Genomic DNA, 21,961 nt, shown 5'->3' on the forward strand with positions numbered 1-21,961 from the left:
CTCGTCGTTTCCCTCCTCGCCCTCCGGCTGGTATTTGCTCCAGTTTCTTCCCACCTGTTCCTGCCCTTCCTTCTCCTCCTTGTCTCTTTGCTCAGCAGCCCATCCATCTCTCCCCACCTCCGACTTTTCTGTCTTTTCAGTCGTCCTGCAGAGGTTTAAACTCATTCGTCTTCCTCCGATCCCTCCATCGTTGTCCGTCTCTCGCAGTGAAGCCAGCGGTGTGTTTATAAGAAGGGCGTCATGAGAGCTTTTAAATGCGAACACTGGTTCTGTCTGGTGTGTGAATGTTAATGCAATTGATCCAACAGTTTCCCATCTGAATGTCTTAATAATTTAAAAGCTGAGTTTTTAAATAAAACATAGCTTTAATATTATAAGACAAAATGCTGCAGTTTGATGTTGGAGGATTTTTTTTTTAGTTCTTACAAGATCGGCTCTTTGAACTTTAATTTTAAACTTCACAGAGATTTGCAGCTGCAAACAAACTAAATGAAATATGAAAACGAGACGAAGATTAAGATGACAAGAACATTTAGTTCAAGAAACTGACAGTGCCAACTGTAGAGCATGGTGGTGGCAGCAGCATGCCGTGGGGCAATTTCTCTGTTAGTGGTAGTGGTGCAATGCACGAAGCGGGTGGAATAATTTAGGAGGACGTCTTTAACTTTACCTCAAATTTAAAATTTTGCACCCAGTATTTCTTTTTAAAAGACATTGATGTAGCTTGTTGACTCCATCTTGTAGACAAAAATAGCTGAGCTAAATCAATGATAAATCAATAAAATACACGAAAATGGCTGCAGACAGATGAGCAATTATTCAACTGTACATCTTTGAAAAGCTTTAGTAAGCCTCCTGCACAGCCAACAAGACTGCAGCAAGTGGTTTCTGGATGGTAAGTCATCAACTAAGCACTTGTCTTTTCCAGCAGCCATTGTAAAGCGCTTACAGTGGTAAAACCAGCTGACCAAACATGCTGGAGCTCAGCTTAGGTTGCTAGGTAACTCATTATGACTTAATTGGGAAGTTTTTGAAATAGCCCGTTTTCCAGACACCAAAAAAAACATCAACTTATTGCTAAAAACAGCTGGGTGTTTTTTTTTCTTTAAGCATTTTTTTGCTGTTTTGTAGAAGCAGTGAACAAATATGTGCAAAATGTGAATTATGTCTCCTTTAATATGCATACTTTACTTTACTGTCAGTCATATGGAGCTTTTAGCAGTTTTTCTATTTTTAGTTCAATCAAATTGGTCTCCCACCTAATATCCACCTTGGTATTTCCTTTAGATGATCATTAGAACCAGAAGAATTGTACTTTCTGACCTTTTTTTTTTTGGGACATTTCTGGAACAAACATGCGCCGGTAAAGGTCCGCGCAGGGAAATTTGTGTTTCTGTTGGAAGTTGGTTTCAGGTAACCTTTATAAAAAAACCGGCCAAAATTTGCTAAATGCCATTTCTTTCCTGGAACTGCAGAAGAGTCGAGCTCACCTGCGAATGATGAATACAGGCAAGAAGGAGGCAGGAAGGGAAGAGGAGGATGATAAAGTAAGGGGTGGTGAAGATGAAGGGCAAATTTTAAGAATTGAGAAGAAGCTGAGAGAGTTTGGAAGAGGTGAAAGGGGACGGCTGAATGAACAATAAAATATAGAGGGGCGATATATCATCCCAGGAAATGATGGGGTAGATAGACAGGAAATGTGATGGCACAAATAAAGAAGAAGGTGGATGATGAATTGAACCGAGGAGGGCAGAAAGAAGAGAATAACAGAGAAAGATGGAGAGAAGAAGAAGGACAGTAGTGGAGAGTTTGGTGAAGAGGAGGGTGAGAGATGCAAGTGGAGATGAAGAGCCTGCATGAGTCACATCGTCTCTTCCACAAGCCATTAGTGATTTAATCACTCTGACATGGCTGTGTGTGCCTGTGTGTGTGCGGATCATACCAGATTACCCCGAGGTGCTGCAGTCAGGAGCTGGCTCATCACTCTCCTACAGCGCCGTGCGTTCATCATGTCACAGCCCAGTTTACCCAGAACCCACCAGGGCGCCAGGTTCCCACCGAACGGTCCACAGTAGAGTCTTACATGTGACCCTGCAGATGATCTGCTGATGACGGCGGCCTGATTTACTCCAGAGCTGGTTCTGAACGACGGGTCTGCAGCTCAGCACCAGCTTAATGCCTCATTCAGGCGCCACTGCTGCTGGATGCGCTCATTAACCTGAACTCCATTCATTTTCATGGCGCTTTGCATGTCTGTAAAACTCCTGTTGGTATTTTGAGACGGGAATGTTAAGTATGTTGTAAAGCTTAGGCGCTGTACAGTCAGGTCTGTATAAAACAAATATCTCCACCACATTGTTTTAATAAATGATATTATACACATGGGATTGGTTTAAGGAAAGTTTTCATCCACATGAATCCATACAATTTCACCCCTGAGCGTTATTTTCAAGGGAAAGTATTAAGCAAACTTCACAATTTGCACATTATTTTACTTACGTTTTGGTCTCCACTGCTTTTAAAAACAACCCAAATGCTTCAATAAACCAGCCAGCTGCATTTTGACAATAAGTTATTAGAGTATAGAATAGAGTAATTCGCAGAACCCCAAAGTTCATATGCGTGCAAATGAACCTTCACTTTGGTCTGAGTTTCTATAAATGTTTTCATGTGGATTAAAGCCCAAAAAGCATAAAAATGTTTGTTTTCCCAGATATTGAGCTACATGCGGACCAGGTCTTAGTCTGTCTGCATATAAACTCCACATCATTTGGGTCAAGGTTCTGATGGACCAACACCGGTAAAGAACTATAAATCACACCTAACTCAACTTTAAGACCAAACACTGGAAATGTGAGAAAAGCACCTTGAAACTTATTGAATTGTTTTGCTCCATCCATTTTCCCCATCAACTCTGACCTGCTAAACACGAGCATCACCACATCTTGATGCTGCCACCACCATGCTTCATTATGTGATGGTTGATTCAATGTTCATCGTCGGTTCCCAATTATGTAATATAATTTATTTGTTGGCTCTTTAGCCCAGTATATGGAACAGACACATGAATATTCTAACAATATATTTCATTAAATTGAGATTAGGGATTAAGGATTAAATAAATGTTCACTTCTTCCTACTCCTTTTCAAACAGAAAAATAGTGAAAAACAAATTATTTTGTTTTTGGTTATGAATGCACATGATTTCTCTTGTTTTTAAAAAACTGTTTGAAATAAATCAAATCAAAAATCACTTATTGTTCTTACCAAACCTTCACAAAGGCCAATTATGAGAAGTGGATGACTAAGAATGAAGGTCCCTGCAGCTTTTATTATATTCTCACTTTAAATATTTGAGGTGGATAAACTGAAACAACCTTTTGAAATCTGCTGATGTGTCTCTACAGCTACTAGAAAAGTTGCAGTCAGACTAAATAAACAGGAAAGTAGCAGCACAGCTGACACACCCTGGAGGCTCCTCGTTGGCCTTGTTGGTCAGTGAACCCAGCGCTGAGAGTTTTAATGTGGTCTGGGCCTGGCGGGGCGGGGGGGGCAGAGGAACTGCGAGGCCCGAGGCAGATGGGGAAGTAAGGAGGCACAGAAGGACGAGGGGAAGGCAGCCTGTTGCCGCAGCTCTCGGTGGGTCTCCGAGCCGTGATTACAGGGTGTGTGCAGTCGGCGGGGGTTTGATCACAGGCCTTGGCTGGCAGAAAACCACGGGTGGAGAGCGCGCGCTCCGAGTGTGTGTGGCTGCGGACGAGCCGCTCCGGCCACTGGGCGTGTTGCTGCCAGTGTGCGCTGACTTGGCAGGACTGCAGCGTCGCCAGCAGAGTGGAGAAGTACACCGAGGAGAAACGGAGAGTGACAGGGAGGCTAAACGGGAGGATTTCACAGTGGGGATAGGAAGAATCAAATATGGCAACGATTTTTCAAGTAAACATTTTTCTGAAGGGACCAGTGACATGAAACTCGCGTCACATGTAGGCCTGTTACAATAAACTGCCCCAGAAGTTATCGCGATAAACGATAATATTGTTGCTTTGAGACCCTTTTCAAGCGTAATAATTCAACAACACATTCTCGAAAATCAATAAACGTTCAAATGAACATTTAAAACTGTGACTGGCAGACATTTTAAATGTCTAAAAGAAATAAGGAAAACGACAAATAAAATGAATCGTGAAGTCTCTGTAAGTAAAACTGTCCTTAAAAAAGAGACAGTAGTTGAGACCAAAGCACCAGACTGAAGATTTTATCATCCAGTTTTTGGTAGAAAGAGAAAATGGAAAAACGATAAATCATGCAAATGGAAATTATTGAGCTGGTTTTAATTGATATATTGATTTATCGCATATCTGCAGGTTTCAAGTCAAATATAAAACTCTCTAAGGCCTTTCAAATGTCACTGAATGAAACTGAAGACGGAAAAACCTATAAATTCAGGGGACGGTTGGGAGATCATGCTGTACTTCAATCAAGCTTCTCAAAAACTGACATTTCTGGGATCTATTTGTGGCTCTTGGGAGAAATCTTTGTGCTCCTCACTCCTCATATCGCTATTTACAGCTTTATCCCAAGTAGTTTAAAAGTTGTTTTTTTCCAACAATGAAAAGCATCAACAGTTTAAAAAAAGAAAAATCAATACACGGCACTGAAGAACTGTTCAAACTGTGGACGCAGCAGCATAAGGATGGGCGTGATGAACAAGAAGTCAAATCAGGACTATGGAGAAAAATGTGACTGCAGCCAACAGCAGACAGCGGCTGCCACATCGATTTTTCCACATGACACAGCCGAACTCGCACACATGGAGGGAAAGCTTAAAAACTGGCTAAAGATGTTGGCTTAAGCTACTTAGCGTTGACTGCTCTCACATTAGGAGAGACGAGGAAGAGGAGGGAGACACTCAGACCTGGAGAGGAGGAAGACGGAGCTGAGGGATTGATGTGTGCTTTTTATTCTCTTTGTATTTCTTTCCTATTTTCTCTTCAGCTCTCTGTCACTTGGCTGTCTGTCCTTCGTTTTTCTCCGTCTCGACCGGATCATGGTTGTGTCTTTGTGTGTTTTCCCCCCTTAAGGCTCGAGATTTTCAGCTCTTCTAATTAAAGATCAAACAATGGACATGCATCCCACCACCAATCTGACGACAAATGCTTCAGACTAAAAGCTAAACACGGTGAGAAATAATGTGGGACGTAATCACACAGTTCTTATTCAAACCTCCAGCAGAAACAGTAGAAAAACAAACGAGTACACCACGAGGGCCCTTCCTTTATCCTACGCAGATAATTTTATTTTTTGTTGCCTCGACTTTTGTGGAGCGATGAATGGAGGAATCAAAAGTTGCTAAGGCAACAAACAATGAGTTGAAGAGAGAAGAAAAAAATAACTCTTTGCTTTTAGAGACTCAGGAATCCTCGGGTTGAGAGGCGAGAGAAATGGAGGAGATAAAAATGGTTTCTGTCAAGCAACAAGCTGTTTGGTACCAGACATCAGCGAGTAAAACTCAACTCCAAAATGCAAACGGACCCTCAATACACAGAAAATATGAACACATTCACACATCTGCATGCAAGGCTGATTGGTCAACTGAAAACTTTAATCTTTAATACGGCATGTAGATTAGTGGTATAGATCAGTGGTCCCCAACCCCCAGTCCGTGGACCGGTACCGGTCCGTGGACCAATTGGTACTGGGCCGCGCAAGAAATAGTGAAATATTTCCGTTTTATGTATTATTTGAGCCTGGAGGATCTTTCATTTTGAACCGGATTCTCTCGGTTACTTGTGCGCCAACATTGAGCCCACAAGCAGCAAAATGAGTAAGAAACAGATCAGATGTCTTTGGAAAGTTTCTTTGCAAAGGGGAAAAGGCCCAGAGAAGAGACAGGAGAATGGATTTATCCCGGACCGGTAGGTGAGTCCCACATTACAAGCCCGCTCTGCGTAACATGCGGCGACCAGCTGTTAATGAGGGAATGAAGCTTCAAGCTGCTTCGCAGCGTAGAGACCAAGCAGGCTGTGGATATAAGCAACACTTCAGGTGTTATTGTCTTTCATCAGTTCCAGATCGGACCGCCTCGTTGCAGAGAAACAAGCTCAGGGCTCCCGTTAGTCAGTATCGTGAGTTAAAATTTTCACGAAAGCAAAATGTTCGTTTTTGTGGCACATCTGTATCTTATTTTGAAGGGATATATAAACGTTACCATAGCGACCAGAGTCAGAACGTTTGGGCTGCGGTCGAGAGGAGATGAGTAGAGCTTGAGTCTTAAGTCTGGTTTAGACAAAAAGATTTAAGAATGTTTGCCGATTCTCCAAACCTCTGTGACCACAGAGCTGATAAAAGTCCAACAGGTTCGATCGGTTCGTGTGTCCAAGGCAGGAGCAACACGACCTGATTCCAGTCACGAACATCCCGATTCCAGAGGATAATCCAGTAAAACCCCCAACATGGCGGGAATTTAAAATAACCTAACACGGATGACGATGTAGAAGCAATAGTGATAGTTTGTGGAGTAATTTTAAGAGATAAAAGATGTAACAAAAAGAAAAGGCGGTGGATAAAAGACGACGGGAGCAGCCGCTCTATTTGCTGCACTATGATTTGGAGGTGACTGTGTTTTTTCATTTAACATTTTTAACTGAATAAACATAATAATGACCTTTAGATTTAATAATAAACATTTCCACATATCATCTCCGATATCCACCGGACTCAGTTGCGCAATATGTCAGCTGTTTGGGATTCCCCTCTGTTCTTACGTCACCGCGCTTTTTGATTGGCTACCTGTCACATTCAGCAGGCCTTTTGCTAACTTTGAAAATGTTCCTCTAAAATAGTTTTCTGGTGCTAATTTACTCTGCTGTTTTGTAAACTTTTAAGATATCCGTGTTGAAGTTTTGGTTATTGACTGTTAAGAATTCACCAAGTCGACGTTTATATTCACGCTCTTATTTTGAAGTTATTAAAAACTGTTGAAGTATGACATGACATTTATTCTGCTGGAATACGTCGCTGTAGAACTGCCGTAGTAAAATCTGCTGATGCTCGGCTCTTTTTGACCGAAGCCTACTGTAGTGAATTAGCCAAAATCGGCAACAGAGTTAAAGGTGATTTTATTTATGTAGCACATTTTCAGCAACAAGGCAGTTAGAAAAAAATAGAAATAAAACAAAACCAAAAAAAAAAAAAAAACAAAAAGGTTAGGGTAACTACAAGAAGCTAAGTCCTTGTTTGACTCTTCTTCTGTGTTGCTACATAATCTATAATTCATAATCTAACAGGAGTTTCTCGATTGAGGTATAAAACTAAATGTTGATTTCAGTTGTTCTGGGTTGCAAAGTAGATGGTATTTTCTGAGTTTCTTCTAGATTTGCAAAGTATTAACCTAAATGTTGGTTCTCCATGTTTGATTCTTGTTCTGGGTGCAAAGTAACACTTTATTTGAAGGAATGTGAATAAGACACGACATTATCATAAACGAGACATAACGCCTGTTATGAACGTGACGTAACACCTGATCTGAACCTGATTTGAACCTGACATAACACCTGATTTGAACCTGACATAACACCTGATTTGAACGTGACATAATACCTGATTTGAACGTGACATAANACCTGATTTGAACGTGACATAATACCTGATTTGAACGTGACATAATACCTGTTATTAACGTAACATAACACCTGATTTTAACCTGATTTGAACGTGACATAACACCTCTTATTAACGTAACATAAGACCTGTTATTAACGTAACTTAACACCTGATTTGAACCTGACATAACACCTGATTTGAACGTGACATAACACCTGCTATTAATGTAACTTAACACCTGATTTGAACGGGACATAACACCTGTTATGATCGTGAAGGAGTCTTTATGAATGTTTATGACTGTTGTTATGTAGTATCATTCGGTCACTTTTAATGAAATTTACTTTTAATGGACGATTTATGCAAGTTTTAAAGCAACTTTGCGTTAAAAGTGACATTATTTACTGAATGACACTTCATGTTCATAACAGGTGTTGTCATGTTAATAACAGGTATGTCATGTTTATAACAGGTGTCATGTTTATAACAGGTGTTATGTTAGGATTATATCAGGTGTTATGTCATGTTCATAACAGGTGTTATGTCATGTTTATAACAGGTGTTATGTCATGTTCATAACAGGTGTTATGTCATGATTATAACAGGTGTTATGTCATGTTCATAACAGTGTCATGTCAGTCTTATGCACACCCCTTCAATAACGTGTTACCCAAAGGACTCTGTAATTTCTAAACTAACAGGAGTTTCAGCAAAACTCAACTATAAAACTGAAACCATGACAGAAAAGTCGGTTCCAAAGAGTCAGAAGTGCAAACGTGTACGTAGACGTGCGATAACGACATTTATCCTGTTATCCTGAGCGATATATTTATGAGCAAATGTGGATTTAATGTAAACAGCTTCCAGAAAATCTGCATATTAACCAATCACTTGTTCCAGAATTATTCATGCTAAACGTTATTTACCTTCATACCAGTTAGCTTTCAGCTGTAAAGTCCACAGATTTATGCGACCATATGAGGTCAACCATGTGCCTAAACGACTCCTGGATGATCATTGGTCATGTCCTGATGATGCCAGATGAAATAAAAGAGTCAGCCGTGGTCAACATTGGTAGCACATCCTTCTGAGCACCATCTGCATCATCTAGATAACATTTGTCCAGGAAGCAGCGGCCCTGTCAGAGCATGAGTAATCGTCTCTTTGTCCCTCCAGCTGATCTAATCTACCGCTGACCATTACTCTACTGAAACAACGGGATGAAAGTATTTCTTGCGGTGAAACATTTTTAGCTGATCCAGGAAGAAAGTTAAATGCCAGGTAATATATAGGAGCCTCTGAGTAGATGATGTGTGGGCTGTTTCTGTGTTTTTGACTTCAGCTTTATTGAATTTTCCTTTGGATGGATTATTTGTTGACCACCAAATCTCTTCTGTGCAACTTTTCCCTGCTGTTGTTTTTCACCTGGATGTCGCTCCTCGCAATAAAAAAAGGAAGAAAGTCAGCTCGATTAGAAAAACGAGTGAATGAGTTTTAAACAGACGTCTCTGCTTAGTTTTCATTAATTTTCCTTCCCTTTACTTTAATTTATAGCCTCACAACTGTAACATCAGTAGAGAAAAATGCTGACTAAAACGCTAGCTGTGCTAACCCTAAAGCACAGGTGTCAAACTCGAGGTCTGGGAGCCAAATCTGGCCCGCCGTAGCTTCTTATGTGGTCCTTTAGACAACAAATTACATCAATTAGTCCCTCCAGTTTTTCACAAATCTGCAAAATCCATACAAATCAACAGATTCCAACATTTTTTTCTAATTTTTATTGTGATTTTTTCTTAAAGTTTTCGGAAAAACATTGGGTCCAAGTGACTGCTGCCTAACTTGATGTCAAGTTATAGCCTGTGATTGATATGGAGAGTAATAAAAAGTTAGATTAAACAACATACATTAGCGCAAATATCATAAAAATTCCTTAGATATTTCTAAATTAGCACCACAATTTAGAATAGTGATTTTGATTGCAAAAAATGCAAAACAAAATTAGCTATGCTAGCAAATTAGCATACAACTTTAGTCTGCATCCAAATCACAGAATGATCCCCTCTGAATTTTAAATAATGCACATTATAAATACGTTTATGATGCGCGGCACCTGATTAGTATTTTCTCCAGTGTTTGCTCGGTCAGATAAGGGAAACAACCGCTGCTCCAAATCCAGGCTGTTGTTTGAAGGCTGTGCGTTATGCAGCCAGCTGATAAGCAGCAAGGACAAAGCATGCATTGGGGGAATGCTAAAGACGCTGGAGCGCGTGCAGGTGAGAAGAGAAGATGATGTCACACAGGCTAGAAAACACACGGCTGCATGGAAATGCAGCGAAGTGCTGAGTCACACAGATGCACGTGCAGCAGCCGCAGGAAACGCAGACATGAAAGCGGCGCGGTTGTGTGCTGTACGCACAGCACGCCTCTCTCTGGGGGATTTGGAGTTCAAAAGATGTTTTATTTTAGGAACAGCTTCGGGTTAGTCACCCTACATTGGTGACAGACGGAGAAACAGGTTGCAAATATCAAACGCGTCACAAGCACAGCAACAAGCAGAAAACACCGACACACACACACACACACACACGTGCAGCAGGCCCCCATCGCCTCCTTCCCATTTCCTCCTAATTCTCAGAAATGTCTCACCAAAGGGAGAAAGTGTTGCTTTAAGCGTGCGACTTGACGCCTGCGTCACCAGCAGCTAAACGCACGATCCCGGCTCTGTTTTGACAGCTTTGCCAAAAACAGCAAGAGACGTAGCTTCATCAACACACCGCAGGAAACTGGGAATATCAGGAGACGGAGCTCAATATCAGGAAGTGTTAAGACCGGCATGACTAAAGACTGGTGTGTTAAAGTGGCCCAGTCAAAGTCCAGACCTAAATCTGAACATCTGCAGCTAAAGTTGAAAGATACTGAGAACAAATTGTTTTCATTCAGTCTGAAGAATATGCCAAGAGGAGGATTCACAGAACAGTGCAGTGTAGTTTATTATTTTGTTATTTTACCTAATTTTGAACATTTTCATAAATATTTGGAACATTTTACAAAAGGTGATGATACCATCTGCCTTTTATAACAGTCAGGACAGTTCTCCATAAAGCCATTAGTGTATCAGGTTGATTTTCTTTCTTCTCTGAGGTGTTAGCCAGTTTTCAGCAGACAGTATTTTTTCCATGCAGTTGTATGTTCTACGTTCACACAGCAAATCCGACCTAGAATGGACAGATATCCGTCTGAACCGTGATGTCGTATTTGGTCCGACTTTTATGTCATTGATGTGAGACGGTCATCGTAGTTCTGCATCAGACGTGGTAAATTGTGCCGTAAACAATGGTATGATTTTGTGATAATCCTGTTGGCTCCGTGCTAGAAGATTTTTATGCATCCTAAATGTAAAATCTATATTTTTTGCACATGTTTGGCTTTATTACTGCTTTCAGTACGTCATTCTTTCAGCAAACAGCAGGTTTTAGTCTTTATACTCCAATAATCGATTAATTTGATTAATTATTTTAGCCTTAATGTGTAAAGGCGTCAAGATAAATAACCTATGGTTAATCTGTTCGGTAATAAACTGAAACCTGAAATTCTCTCATAAATCATCAAATAGTTTCATGGGCTGGCCAGAGCATGTTGGTGAGGACACCTGTTGGAAATTCATAATGAGGAGCCAGGGGAGACGACCACACACACGCACACACACACACACGCACACACACGCGCGCACACACACACACACACACACACACACACACACACACACAAACACACACTCGCTCACTGCTGCCCTGTTCTTGGCTGCGACTCTGAGCCAAGTTGCAGGTCAGACGAAGGCTAAGAATAAACTCACCCTGCTGAGAGCATCCCTTCATCTCACACACAGCACAGTTCACTATTCCTTTTACCCTTTCCACCGACACACGCACACACACACATGCACACACACACACGCACACACGCGCACACACACACACACACACACACTCACACACTCATATTAATTCAAAACAGCCAGAAAGGAGCAGAGGACACAAAGTTGGAGCTCCACGCTGAAATCTAAGACGCTTCGTCGGCTCCGCTGGGGAATCAGCCAGAGATGGATAAAAGAAGCCCTAATTGACTGAGCACAGAGAGAATTAATTACTTCCTGCAGTGCATAATGGGGTCACATCGTGAATAAATACAGACACACACATGGGTTCACCCAGAGTGACCCTGAATAATCCCCCCGCTCCTCCGCAGGTCACAAACAGAGCCGCCTCTACATGTCAAAGTGTGACATTTTTCTCCTGATATTCAGAGAAGCCGCTGCTTCTTAAAGAGCACAGCAGCAGGAAACACCTTCTGCTTAACCCTTAAATAACCTGCTAACGCTACGCTACGTCTCTGTGAGAGCGCCTCTTCATGCAGCCACGTTTCAAGCTGCACGCTCGTAGTTTCCACAGCGGGATTTCATCATCAGGGTCGAGCCTTTCCTTTCCTCCTCAAAGTGACGATGCAGAGCGGATTTCTTCACCCTGAAGGGAAACTCGTCAGAGTGGCCAAACCGACATTTCCTGAATGTTTTAAACCGCCTGTTTGCACACATCTTTCAGGAGGCATTCCTTCATGTCTTAGTGCTCAAAGGAACTTGACCTTTGACCTGTGACTAAAAGAAAACAACAACATGTTTTCTTCCACATTGAGTGTGGATCTGAGCCACCATTTTATGATTTGAAAGAGGAACTCTGAGGGCGTTTTCACACCTGATGGTCTGGTAAACTCGGGGACATTTGTTACATTTTCAGCTGCTGTGGTTTGTATTCACTGGGTCAAACCAACCGAACTAACTGAAAAACCTATTTACCCTCCTCGCCTGTGGGGGCGCTGCACCAAGAGCGACTGAAGGAATCCGAACAAAAACCTCTGAAGAAGCTGAGCACAACTTTCTTCTTCATGAAATGTAAAGAAAAATGAAAAATTGAGTCGCGTTTTAGCAGTTACAGGATTTGGGTTTGGCTGTAGACCATGAGCCATTTCTCCCACTAGAGATAAGCTAGCGTGTTTGTTTAGGTTGCATTTACCCAGAATGCCTTGTACTATAGTCTGCTTCCTGCTTATGGAGCAGTCTATGGTCCACTTCGCATTCACATATGCGTTCGAACCAATCTTCAGTTCACTTTAATTGAACCCAGGAAACAAACTAGAGTTTGATTAGAACAGAATAACAACAAATTCTGAGAAGCAAAATATTTCAGATCTAAACTGGATCAAATTAAGAGTTCAACAACTGAACATGAATGAAACAGTTTTGGTCTCAAAAGAAATCCCTGCAACGAGAAAAGATATTCACCTCCCTGCATTATGATTCTGTTACAGCTTAATAAATGTCTAGTTTTGGAGACGGGTTACGGTTTCTACATGAGGTGGAAGCTAAGGTTGAAAAGCTCATGTGTGTTTGAGATGAAATCGCAGCGCCATCCAGTGGCCTGGCATGTCAACTACAGCAGATTCAAGATGCAACATTTCCCCAATAAACATCCAAAAATACTGTCAGCTTCTAAACAGCGCCTTAATAGATCACTCCCCACTTCACACCTACTCTCCAACACGACCTACTGACTGCAGCATTTAAATCTCCTGATAAAAATGCATGTACTGGAATCAGGCTGGTGGAAGAACCTGAGTTTTAAACGGAAGAAATCTGTTTGGTTTACTTCAGTTTCTATATGTTTGTAAAAAAATAAAAATAATTAAATCTGCCCTAAATGTTAGCTGAATAAATCACTGAAGGCAAAGTTTGAGAACTAAAAACAGAGTCAGGGAAGATGACATCAGAAATGGCAGAAGGTGAAGAGATGAGAAATGAGGTGCTAGAGAGAGGAAGGTGAGAGGGAAGGAAGTCTGACAGTGTAAATATGCAAAGGTTAAAGGAAGAGGGGAGAAAATGCAAATTAGGGGAAGGTATAAACTGACAGCAAGGTGGAAGTAAAGGTGAAGGAGGGAAGAGGAGCGAGACTGAGAAAACTGACTGAACGGCAGAAAATCTAAAAATATTCGACACAGGAAGGCAGGAGGAACGGGTATGAAAATATTTGTTCATAAAATAAATATTCACAAAAAAATAGAGGAAAGGAGAAAAACAAAATATTGAAAGAAACAAAAAGAAAAATGTTAAAATATATACATATATAAGAATGAAGAATCTGTTAACATTGGTAAAAAAGAAAACAAAAATATAAAAGGAAACAAAAAAACAACAAAGATGAAGAAATTAGAAAAAAATACATTGAAGAGAAAAAGTAAAAATAGTGACTAAAATAAAGAAAAAAAAGGAAAGAAAAATTAAACCAAAAATATTAAAATTCTAACCAAAATAAAGAATAAAAACAAAGATTAAAATCTGATAAAAAAGAAAAACGCAAACCTAACGACCAATAAAAATGTATTGATAATTACGTAGTTAAAATCAACACAGTACTATTATGCATCAGTGTTTTAATTTGAATCATGGGAAGAAATGATGCAATAGAAAAGCAACACTCAGATCGCCTTCATGTGCATTTAACTCTGTAATTTCCCTGCAGCTGGGTCACCACTGAATGACCGCAGAGTCATAACTTTCACTGCTCTCATTTCATTACAACCCAACTACGACCCAAATGCCGCAGCAGCGACCCGAGGAGAACGATTCTTAACTTTGAGCTCTGCAGACGATTAATTTAGCTTCGGTGAGCTACGATGGAGAAAGCTACAGTTAACTGAAGCTTGTTGTCTGATAATTTGATTTATAATAATAATAATTCATAATATCAAAGAATGAGCCGCGACCTCAACGCGCCTCCACATAAGACTTTGAATGTAAACGCGACGCGTGAAAAGCTAAGTGCAGAACAAAATGTGAAACGTCTGCATTCAAAGTGCAAACGCGTCAAACTTGAAGCGTCCAACGCGTTTCTGACACGCGTGGCTGATTTGGTGCGAACGCACCATCAGCTCTGACTGCATCCAAACAGATTCCTCTACAGAAGGTCAAGTCGATGCTCCACAAAAGGCTGTTTGTAGTTGTGCTTTTTTATTTTTATTCTTCGTCTTGTTATAATTCTTTGACGATCCTTTTGACTCCTATTGCTGCATAAACTTTAAAATCAATCCATAATCAGCAGCACCAATTATTATTTCCACAAACAGAGCGCTGCTGTGCGGCGTCGACGTTCTTCTGCGCATTCGGGTTTGAACAGAAGTCGCATTTAATGATCAGTATGAACGACCACGCAAGAAATAACCGGATTTAATGCAGCGTCTAGACCTGCCGTGTGAACGTATCCGCCTTAATCCCCACATCTGGTGATCGGACCGAAGCGCGAGAGGAGTGAAAAGACGAACACGCGGCTGCTTAAAGCGGCCAAACACAGAAACTCAAGACAAACATGAAGGCAAATGAGCCACAAAAAGGCGCAGAGATTAGAGAGACGACTGGAGGGATGAATCGATGTCCTGCTGAGGTCTCCTCTTACTCCAGCTCCTTTACATGAATACGGCAGAATATTGATCCTTCTTTGTTCCTTAAGCATCAACCTTAAGCGTTCCTAAGCAGCTCCCAGCTTTTGTCCCTCATCTTTTAGCCCAAACTATCCTCTCTGTTTATCAAAGAATGAGCCGAGGAACAGGAGAGACGATGCAAACAGGCTCATCAAAAATCACAGTTTGACTAGAGAAACGTTCCTGCCTGCGTCAGTTTGATTTCAGGACATTAACTCATCAATCTCTGGTGCGGCGGTGAAATAATTCAATTAGAGTCCCTAATTAGAGGACATAAATGTGTTTTTTTTTCTAATAACAGTAGAGATGGTTACACCAGTAGATGTCTGTCTCTGTACATTAACCACAGCAGCAATTTAAAATTAGGATCATATTAAAATAATTAGATGCTCAAATCTGAGGAAACATCAACATGATTTGGACTGGAGGGTAAGAGAAAGCTGCCGCAGCCTTCACAGTGGAGCTAAAGCTCTCCAAACGCTGCTTCAGTCACTTCATGCAAAGATTGGAAAAGATTTATAATCCAATTAGAACCAACAAATAATCAAACCCAGAAGGTTCAGCTGTTAAATCGGGACATTCCAGCACTGATTTGTTGCTTTGCATTGAATAAATTAACGTCACAAACTGCCTTACGGACTGGACATTTCTTTTCTTTAACTGCGCTTCTCAAGCATTCCTCAGTTTAATTCCAGTTGAGCTCATTTTTACTGGTGCGTTTTATTGATTAGCCGATATTTCCATGCAAACCGATCTTTTTCTCTGATGTGAGAGAGGACTGACTGACTGACACCAAACTGAGCAACTTTGTCCCGTTTTTTCAGCAGCGTTTCAGACTTACAAGGCCGCGAGTTAGAGAAAAAAAAATCAATCAGAATCGGAAGGTCAGGCTTTTGAAAGATCAATGATCGGTCAGAAAAACTGCAATTCATGCAACCTTACATGAATTGCTAGCTTCTAGAGCTAGCTGGCTAGTTAGCTTCTAGCTCCACCCACAGCTGAATGGTTACCATGGAAATTAAAGGATTTCTCAAACAAAGCACCCCATGGATGTTTTTACTGAGGGAATAAATTTATAACATGATGTAAAACTCGAAAAAGTGGATTTTACGTAACGCTGGCCCTTTAAGACTCTTCAAATGGATGAAGGAACGGCTTTGGAACAATTTAGAAGTTAAACAGCTCTCAGTAAATATTCTCAGTCTTTCTTTCAGGGAAACGCAGAGCTAAACTAACAAGCTGTTACCTTTAAACCTGCACAAATAGTAACGAGGAAAAAGGCGTTTATAAACCTTTAACCTTCAACACCGTGAGCGAGAATCAGCTGCGATGTCCTGCTCTCTGTTTGCAAAGCCACAGAGGGGGAGAGGGAACTTTATGAGCCCCGCGGGTCCCAAGGAAACTGCACTCCCAGTTGCTTTATGTGTTGGTCAATTTAACACTGCTAACATCAGCAGATTAAAAATGCATGTGCCCAAGGACGCTCTGAGAGTGTGTATGTGTGTGTGTGTGTGTGTGCAGGTGTTTAATCACAACAAGCACACCATAAACAGTAGGGTTATTACACCGATACCCAGCTTTTACAGGGAAATCCTGTTAAGTTTTGTTTTAACAAATAAGAAATGAAAAGAAAAGAAAGTTAAAAAACTCAGCAGACGTCATGAACTCACATGGTTTCGTCGTTCTGAAACTCCAGCTTTCCAGCAGCCATTTCGTAGTCCTCCCCTCCTTTAGCTGTCCCGTCCAGGGTCCGATAGGGGACGGCGACCAGACCGCGGGCCCCTGACGTCCGGAGGACCTTCACCTCCATCACGCCCACGCTCTCACTCACCCTCTGACTGGCGCCTTCGAACGTGAAGATACCTGGAGACAGGAGGGGGCAGATAAATGCCTACACAGAGAGGAAAATTAAACTCTAAATAATCAAGACTTCGTATCCATTTAACATTTTTATTCAGGGCTTGGGCTTTAAAGATTTAATTTAAAGTTAATTATATAGATTTAAATCAGATTTTGTCCGGCCGGAACATTTGTATTTGCGTGTTTCTGGTACATCTGTAAATCTGATGCACAAGCAGCGTCGATAAACAACATAATGGACGACAGAACTGCTTCTCTAATCTAAACCCACTGGGGGTTAGCATTTGCTTAACCTAAGTTTCAAATCTCCATCGGGATATTTTTGCTTATTCTAGTTGTACGAAGTTCTTTAAATGCCCTGTGAGTAAATAATTTTGCCCATTTCTCCATTATACTGGACCTTTCAATATCCAGTAGTTATTTTTCACAGTTTACCGTCTATTAAAAGAGTTTCTTCAGATTAAACTGAAGTAAAACATCTTGAAATGGCGGGAGTGAAATTACAACCCTCTGGAAAGCAGCACCGACTACCAGAGGACATATTGGTCGTTTTTTTACCTCAGGGAGCTTTCAGTGTGATTTATTTGTTGAAACCCCGTCTCACCTGCGTGGTCGTCATCGTAGATGGTCACCGTGGCCGTGTGGTTTTCTCCCAGCACGGCCTTCGGGGCGGCGCTGGCGTCCAGCGGGGCGGCGCCAATCTCGGGGCAGCCGACCACGCGGGGGTTACTGAGGTGAACGTAGAAATACTCGTCCTCCTCAAAGATGTCATCGTCGATGACGCCGACGGTAATCTCTGGAGAAAACAAAAGCAGCCATCGGGACATCAGATTATGCTCCTGACCCAGATCGTCTGTGTTCGCTGCCTCACAGATAAAACTCTTAATTAATTTGATGCCGTTTCTGTTTCTAGAAAGTGAACCTCGCTCTGTGCTTCTGAGCTCAGCTGTGTCTCTTACCTGGCCAGGAAAGACTTTGGTGCTCAGTTTTTGTTTCAGAAATCGACATTTGGAGGAATAACCGGGAGGTTTCCAGTGAGGTTCAGAGCAGAGGGCTCTTAGTTTTTACAGATTGGTCCAAAATGTGGCCTGGGAACTATTTTGTTCGGCCCTCAGTTGATGCAGATTAAAGCTTTTTATTTTTAATATGTATTCATCTTCAAATAACCACACTTTTACATTCTTTTGCAAGGGTGACATCTATCCATTTTCAAACACAAAATGTTCTAAATTTTACTTTCATTGCTCCAAACTGACTAAAATGTTTGATTTTTAATTTTTTTTTAATAAACACTTAACAAATATTTATTTTACAGGGCAAACTCTTCCCAAGTTTTGGCTCTGCAATAGTTTCCACCTGACTACTTCATTTGTTTTATTAAACTGTTGCATCATCAAGTCGGTAAAGAAAAATTTTTAGCAAAATGTGACACTTTCTTCTTTTTGACCAACCTTTCTGGACACCGTAGAAAGTTCTCTCTGGTTTTCTGAGATTTTTATACTGTTACGAAGGAGTGGATCCTCTCCACTGTCGCCACATGCTTCATTTCTCTAGGTGAGAAACTTGTTTTTTTCACCTGGATCTGAATCTAAGAAACTGGATTGTTTTGAGCTCGAATCTGATGCAAACTGATTTCACGCAGCTGGATGTGAACTGGACCAGTTTGTTCTGTTTTGTTTTGCAGACTCAGTGCGGTAAACAGGACATGCAGTCGGCCTGCAGGGCTGCAGATGACGTCTGCTGTCTCAGTGACGCCGCTTTTGAAAACATGTCGTGGTTGTTCATGTCACTCCTGCCTCTACCTTTGAGGGTCTCTCCAGGCTTAAACAGCAGCGTTCCTTCAGCAAACTCGTAATCTGAGCCCGCGTTGGCCGTGCCGTCCTCTGTGCGATAATCCACCTGGGGCAGAGCGTAGATAGAGAGAGGACGAGAAAAAGAGGGATGAGATAAACGATAGCAGATACATGAAGAGGGCAGATTAAACAGAAGGGAGAGAGACGGTCTCATTAAACCAAGCCTTGTGGTCAGATGCAGTTAAATCATTGATTCTTTGAAGATGGCACAATAAGATATTCTCCACATTCTGCTCCATTCATATCTGAGCCTTCATACAAAAGCAAACTTTAAAACCAGGAAACGAGCAGAGCGACCCTGAAAGTCGCAGGAGAAGCTGAAGTGACTGTGACTGTGGTAATTTACTCCTATTTTTAGCTCTTCATGAAACGTGTATGCTCTTAGAGAGACTCTGAGCTTAATTTATTTTCAAAAACACCCATTCAGATATTTCTGGTCCTGTCCCGAGGCTCGGTAATATTTCAAAGTTTCCAGACATGTAGGCTGCTGGTTTCATACATGAAAATGTAAGAGATTAATCCTTTTGGTAATTTTTTGGTAGACAAAAACGCTGCAAATGTAGTTCCAACACAAAAACACTTCTGATTTATGTCACGTTTATCTCTACTATTTCTCATAATCACCCAACGCTCTCAGTCGCTGTTGGATGATTAGCATCGATGCTCGACAACAAGGAGTTAGAAACCCATTAGTGTTTATTTGGAGCCAATATCATCCACTCATTTCATAAAAACTGGAAGGTTAAATATTTCTGCTGCTACAAAAATTAAGACCTGCTATTATTTAAGGACAATTTACATTATTTTCTAATGAATTTAAGTCATTGCAGGGTCTTAATTTAAATGAATGTAAGACTTTTTAAGGATGTGCTAACAACCTTCAGTCAGAGGCCTCTTTAGATTAATTGCAACACTGACTGCTGCTGGAAATCCTTCCATCAGCAAAGTCTGTCTGAAGATACTTGGATGGTGAAAGTAGCAGCATTTAATTTCCCTAAGGATTGAAAACAGCAGCATTTATATGCAAGACAAAGAACATTTCAAACACCGCAGACGGCGCTGAGATGAAGCAGCCTTTGCTAAAGGACAAGGATTTCTAAAACAACAGAGGAAGACGTTCACGCCTCATATTTCCTCTGTCGTCTGAGCATCACAACAGCATCAAATTAGAAAAGAAAACAAGGATTTCCACGTCTGCTGGATGTGAAAACACTTCATGAGGGAGATCAGATGTGCTGGAGATGTGAGCGATCGCTTCCCCAGGTGCCTGCTTTTATTTCTCGTTACGTCTTTTAGCCTCCGCCCCCACAAGCGTTTTAATCCCAGCGGACTGGGATTAATTTGTTCTAATAGAAACTCACTTTGACAGTGACTCCGGGGTCTCCTCCGTGTCTGGCTACGGTCAGATTCAGGGAGCCGCAGTTTTCGAAGCACTGGTACAGAGACGGCTCAAACTCCATCCTGATGGTGTGAGGGTCGTCCTCCTGAGTCTGCGTCTCGTTGCTGCTCACCACCTGAAGAGCAAAGTGAAAAAACGCGCAGGTGAAAGGCTGCCCGACGGCTGAGGGTAAGAGGTTAAAGGTCACCGATGATCACCTTGCGAGCCTGGTCAGCGGCGTGCTTCTTCAGGATGTTTCCAGCTCCGATCATCATCCTGGTGGCCTGGATGCGGTAAAACGCTCGGCTCTTCTGCTGCTGCATCAGAACCTGATCAGAAACACAATCAATAACCAAGATCAGAAACACAATCAATAACCAGATAACTGTAGTTAACTGGATATGTTCTGTTAAGATTAGACCTTTGTTTATGATTAGAAGACAGAAAAACCCTTTTTTTAGTTACATATTTAAATCTTTTATTCGTCGCAAACACAAATGATCCGTCATGACCAAACATAGAAATAATCAACAAATGTGACTGAAAGGGCAGACGAGTAGTGCTGATATGCTTAACTCTAAATTTGCAAACTTTCTCCAATTAACTTTTTATATTTAAAACAAAAAACACAAACAAATAAAAAGAAAACCTTCTTTTTAAAAAAATTGTCGTCCAGATTACATAACGTCACCTTTCTAAAAAATAATGACCAAAAGTGATTTTAGCAAAAAATGACTAAGGAAGGCGACAATATTCATTCATTCATGTAGATATTTAAAGTAGATCGTCACATTTATATAAAAAAAATTAAAATAAAGATGAGCTGAGTTAAATTACTTTTTATTTTTTCATTTTATTTATGGGTCCATGTTCTCATTTATTAGAAACCTGTTTTGATAAAGTTACAACCACAGATAGGAAAGTTTGACTCAGTTAAATGAGCTAATAAAAAATGAACTAAAAACAAGTTTCATAAGAATATTCCTCTTTTAGTCCTAGAAGAAATTTGAATCATCCCAAAGGAATTAGATCGTGTTGCAGAGTTTCACATTGACAGGGCAGAGTTAGAAAATGTTGTTTTTACCCAGGTTTTGACCAGTTAATGGAAAAATTAAAATTTTAAATGGAAGAAAATATCCAAACGAACCTTTCTCTAAAGGAAAAACTAATCACCCATGAGCCTAATAAGTGTTTGCAATAAATCTGAGTAAGTATTTAACGTCAGTGGAGGAACTTTGGCACATTCTCCATTACAGAATTATCCTAAATTAGACAGATTTTAGCATAAACAGTTTATAAGAGGTCAGAACTTTAATTAGACCACTCCAAAAATAACTTTTTTAGCCATTCAGAAGCAGAATTGCTGAAGTTCTTTGCAACACATTCGGTCCAAATGCACCTAATCCCCCTCAGGATTTTCTGGTAGAGAGAAAAATGTATGCCTCCATGAATTATCGCCAGATCGTCCCACTAAAACCACTTTTTTCTGCCTGTTTAATGTTTTATTCTCTGAGATGCTGTGAAACATTTTGTGTGTGGCTGTAAACAAAAACAGAAGAAATCTTTATGGGGGTAAATACATTTTCAAAACTCTTTAGTCGACTTGACTTTTACCTCCTTCATGAAGCACCAGACTTTTCACTCTGAAATTTAAAGCTAATGATGCTTATCAATCCAATGGCACTGATTTCAATAAAACTGCACTGTTGAATAGTAACCTTAACGACCTCCCAAATTGAAAATGGAC

At 40.8% G+C, this 21,961-nt stretch overlaps 1 protein-coding gene across 2 annotated transcripts in view; it reads right to left on the reverse strand.

Moving 5' to 3' along the window:
• The window catches only part of LOC103480746 (sodium/calcium exchanger 1-like), a 109,522-nt gene that overhangs the window by 38,784 nt on the left and 48,777 nt on the right, over positions 1-21,961 (reverse strand). For both annotated transcript variants that reach the window (XM_008435908.2, XM_008435909.2), the window contains exons 7-11: positions 20,433-20,543; positions 20,198-20,350; positions 18,786-18,882; positions 17,588-17,779; positions 16,794-16,986 (exon numbers count right to left, since the gene is read on the reverse strand). In XM_008435908.2, the coding sequence (XP_008434130.1) occupies positions 16,794-16,986; positions 17,588-17,779; positions 18,786-18,882; positions 20,198-20,350; positions 20,433-20,543 (746 nt within the window). The remainder of the gene's footprint in view (positions 1-16,793; positions 16,987-17,587; positions 17,780-18,785; positions 18,883-20,197; positions 20,351-20,432; positions 20,544-21,961) is intronic.

Source organism: Poecilia reticulata, linkage group LG18 (genome assembly GCF_000633615.1).
Source record: "Poecilia reticulata strain Guanapo linkage group LG18, Guppy_female_1.0+MT, whole genome shotgun sequence".
Taxonomy (NCBI): Eukaryota; Metazoa; Chordata; class Actinopteri; order Cyprinodontiformes; family Poeciliidae; genus Poecilia; species Poecilia reticulata.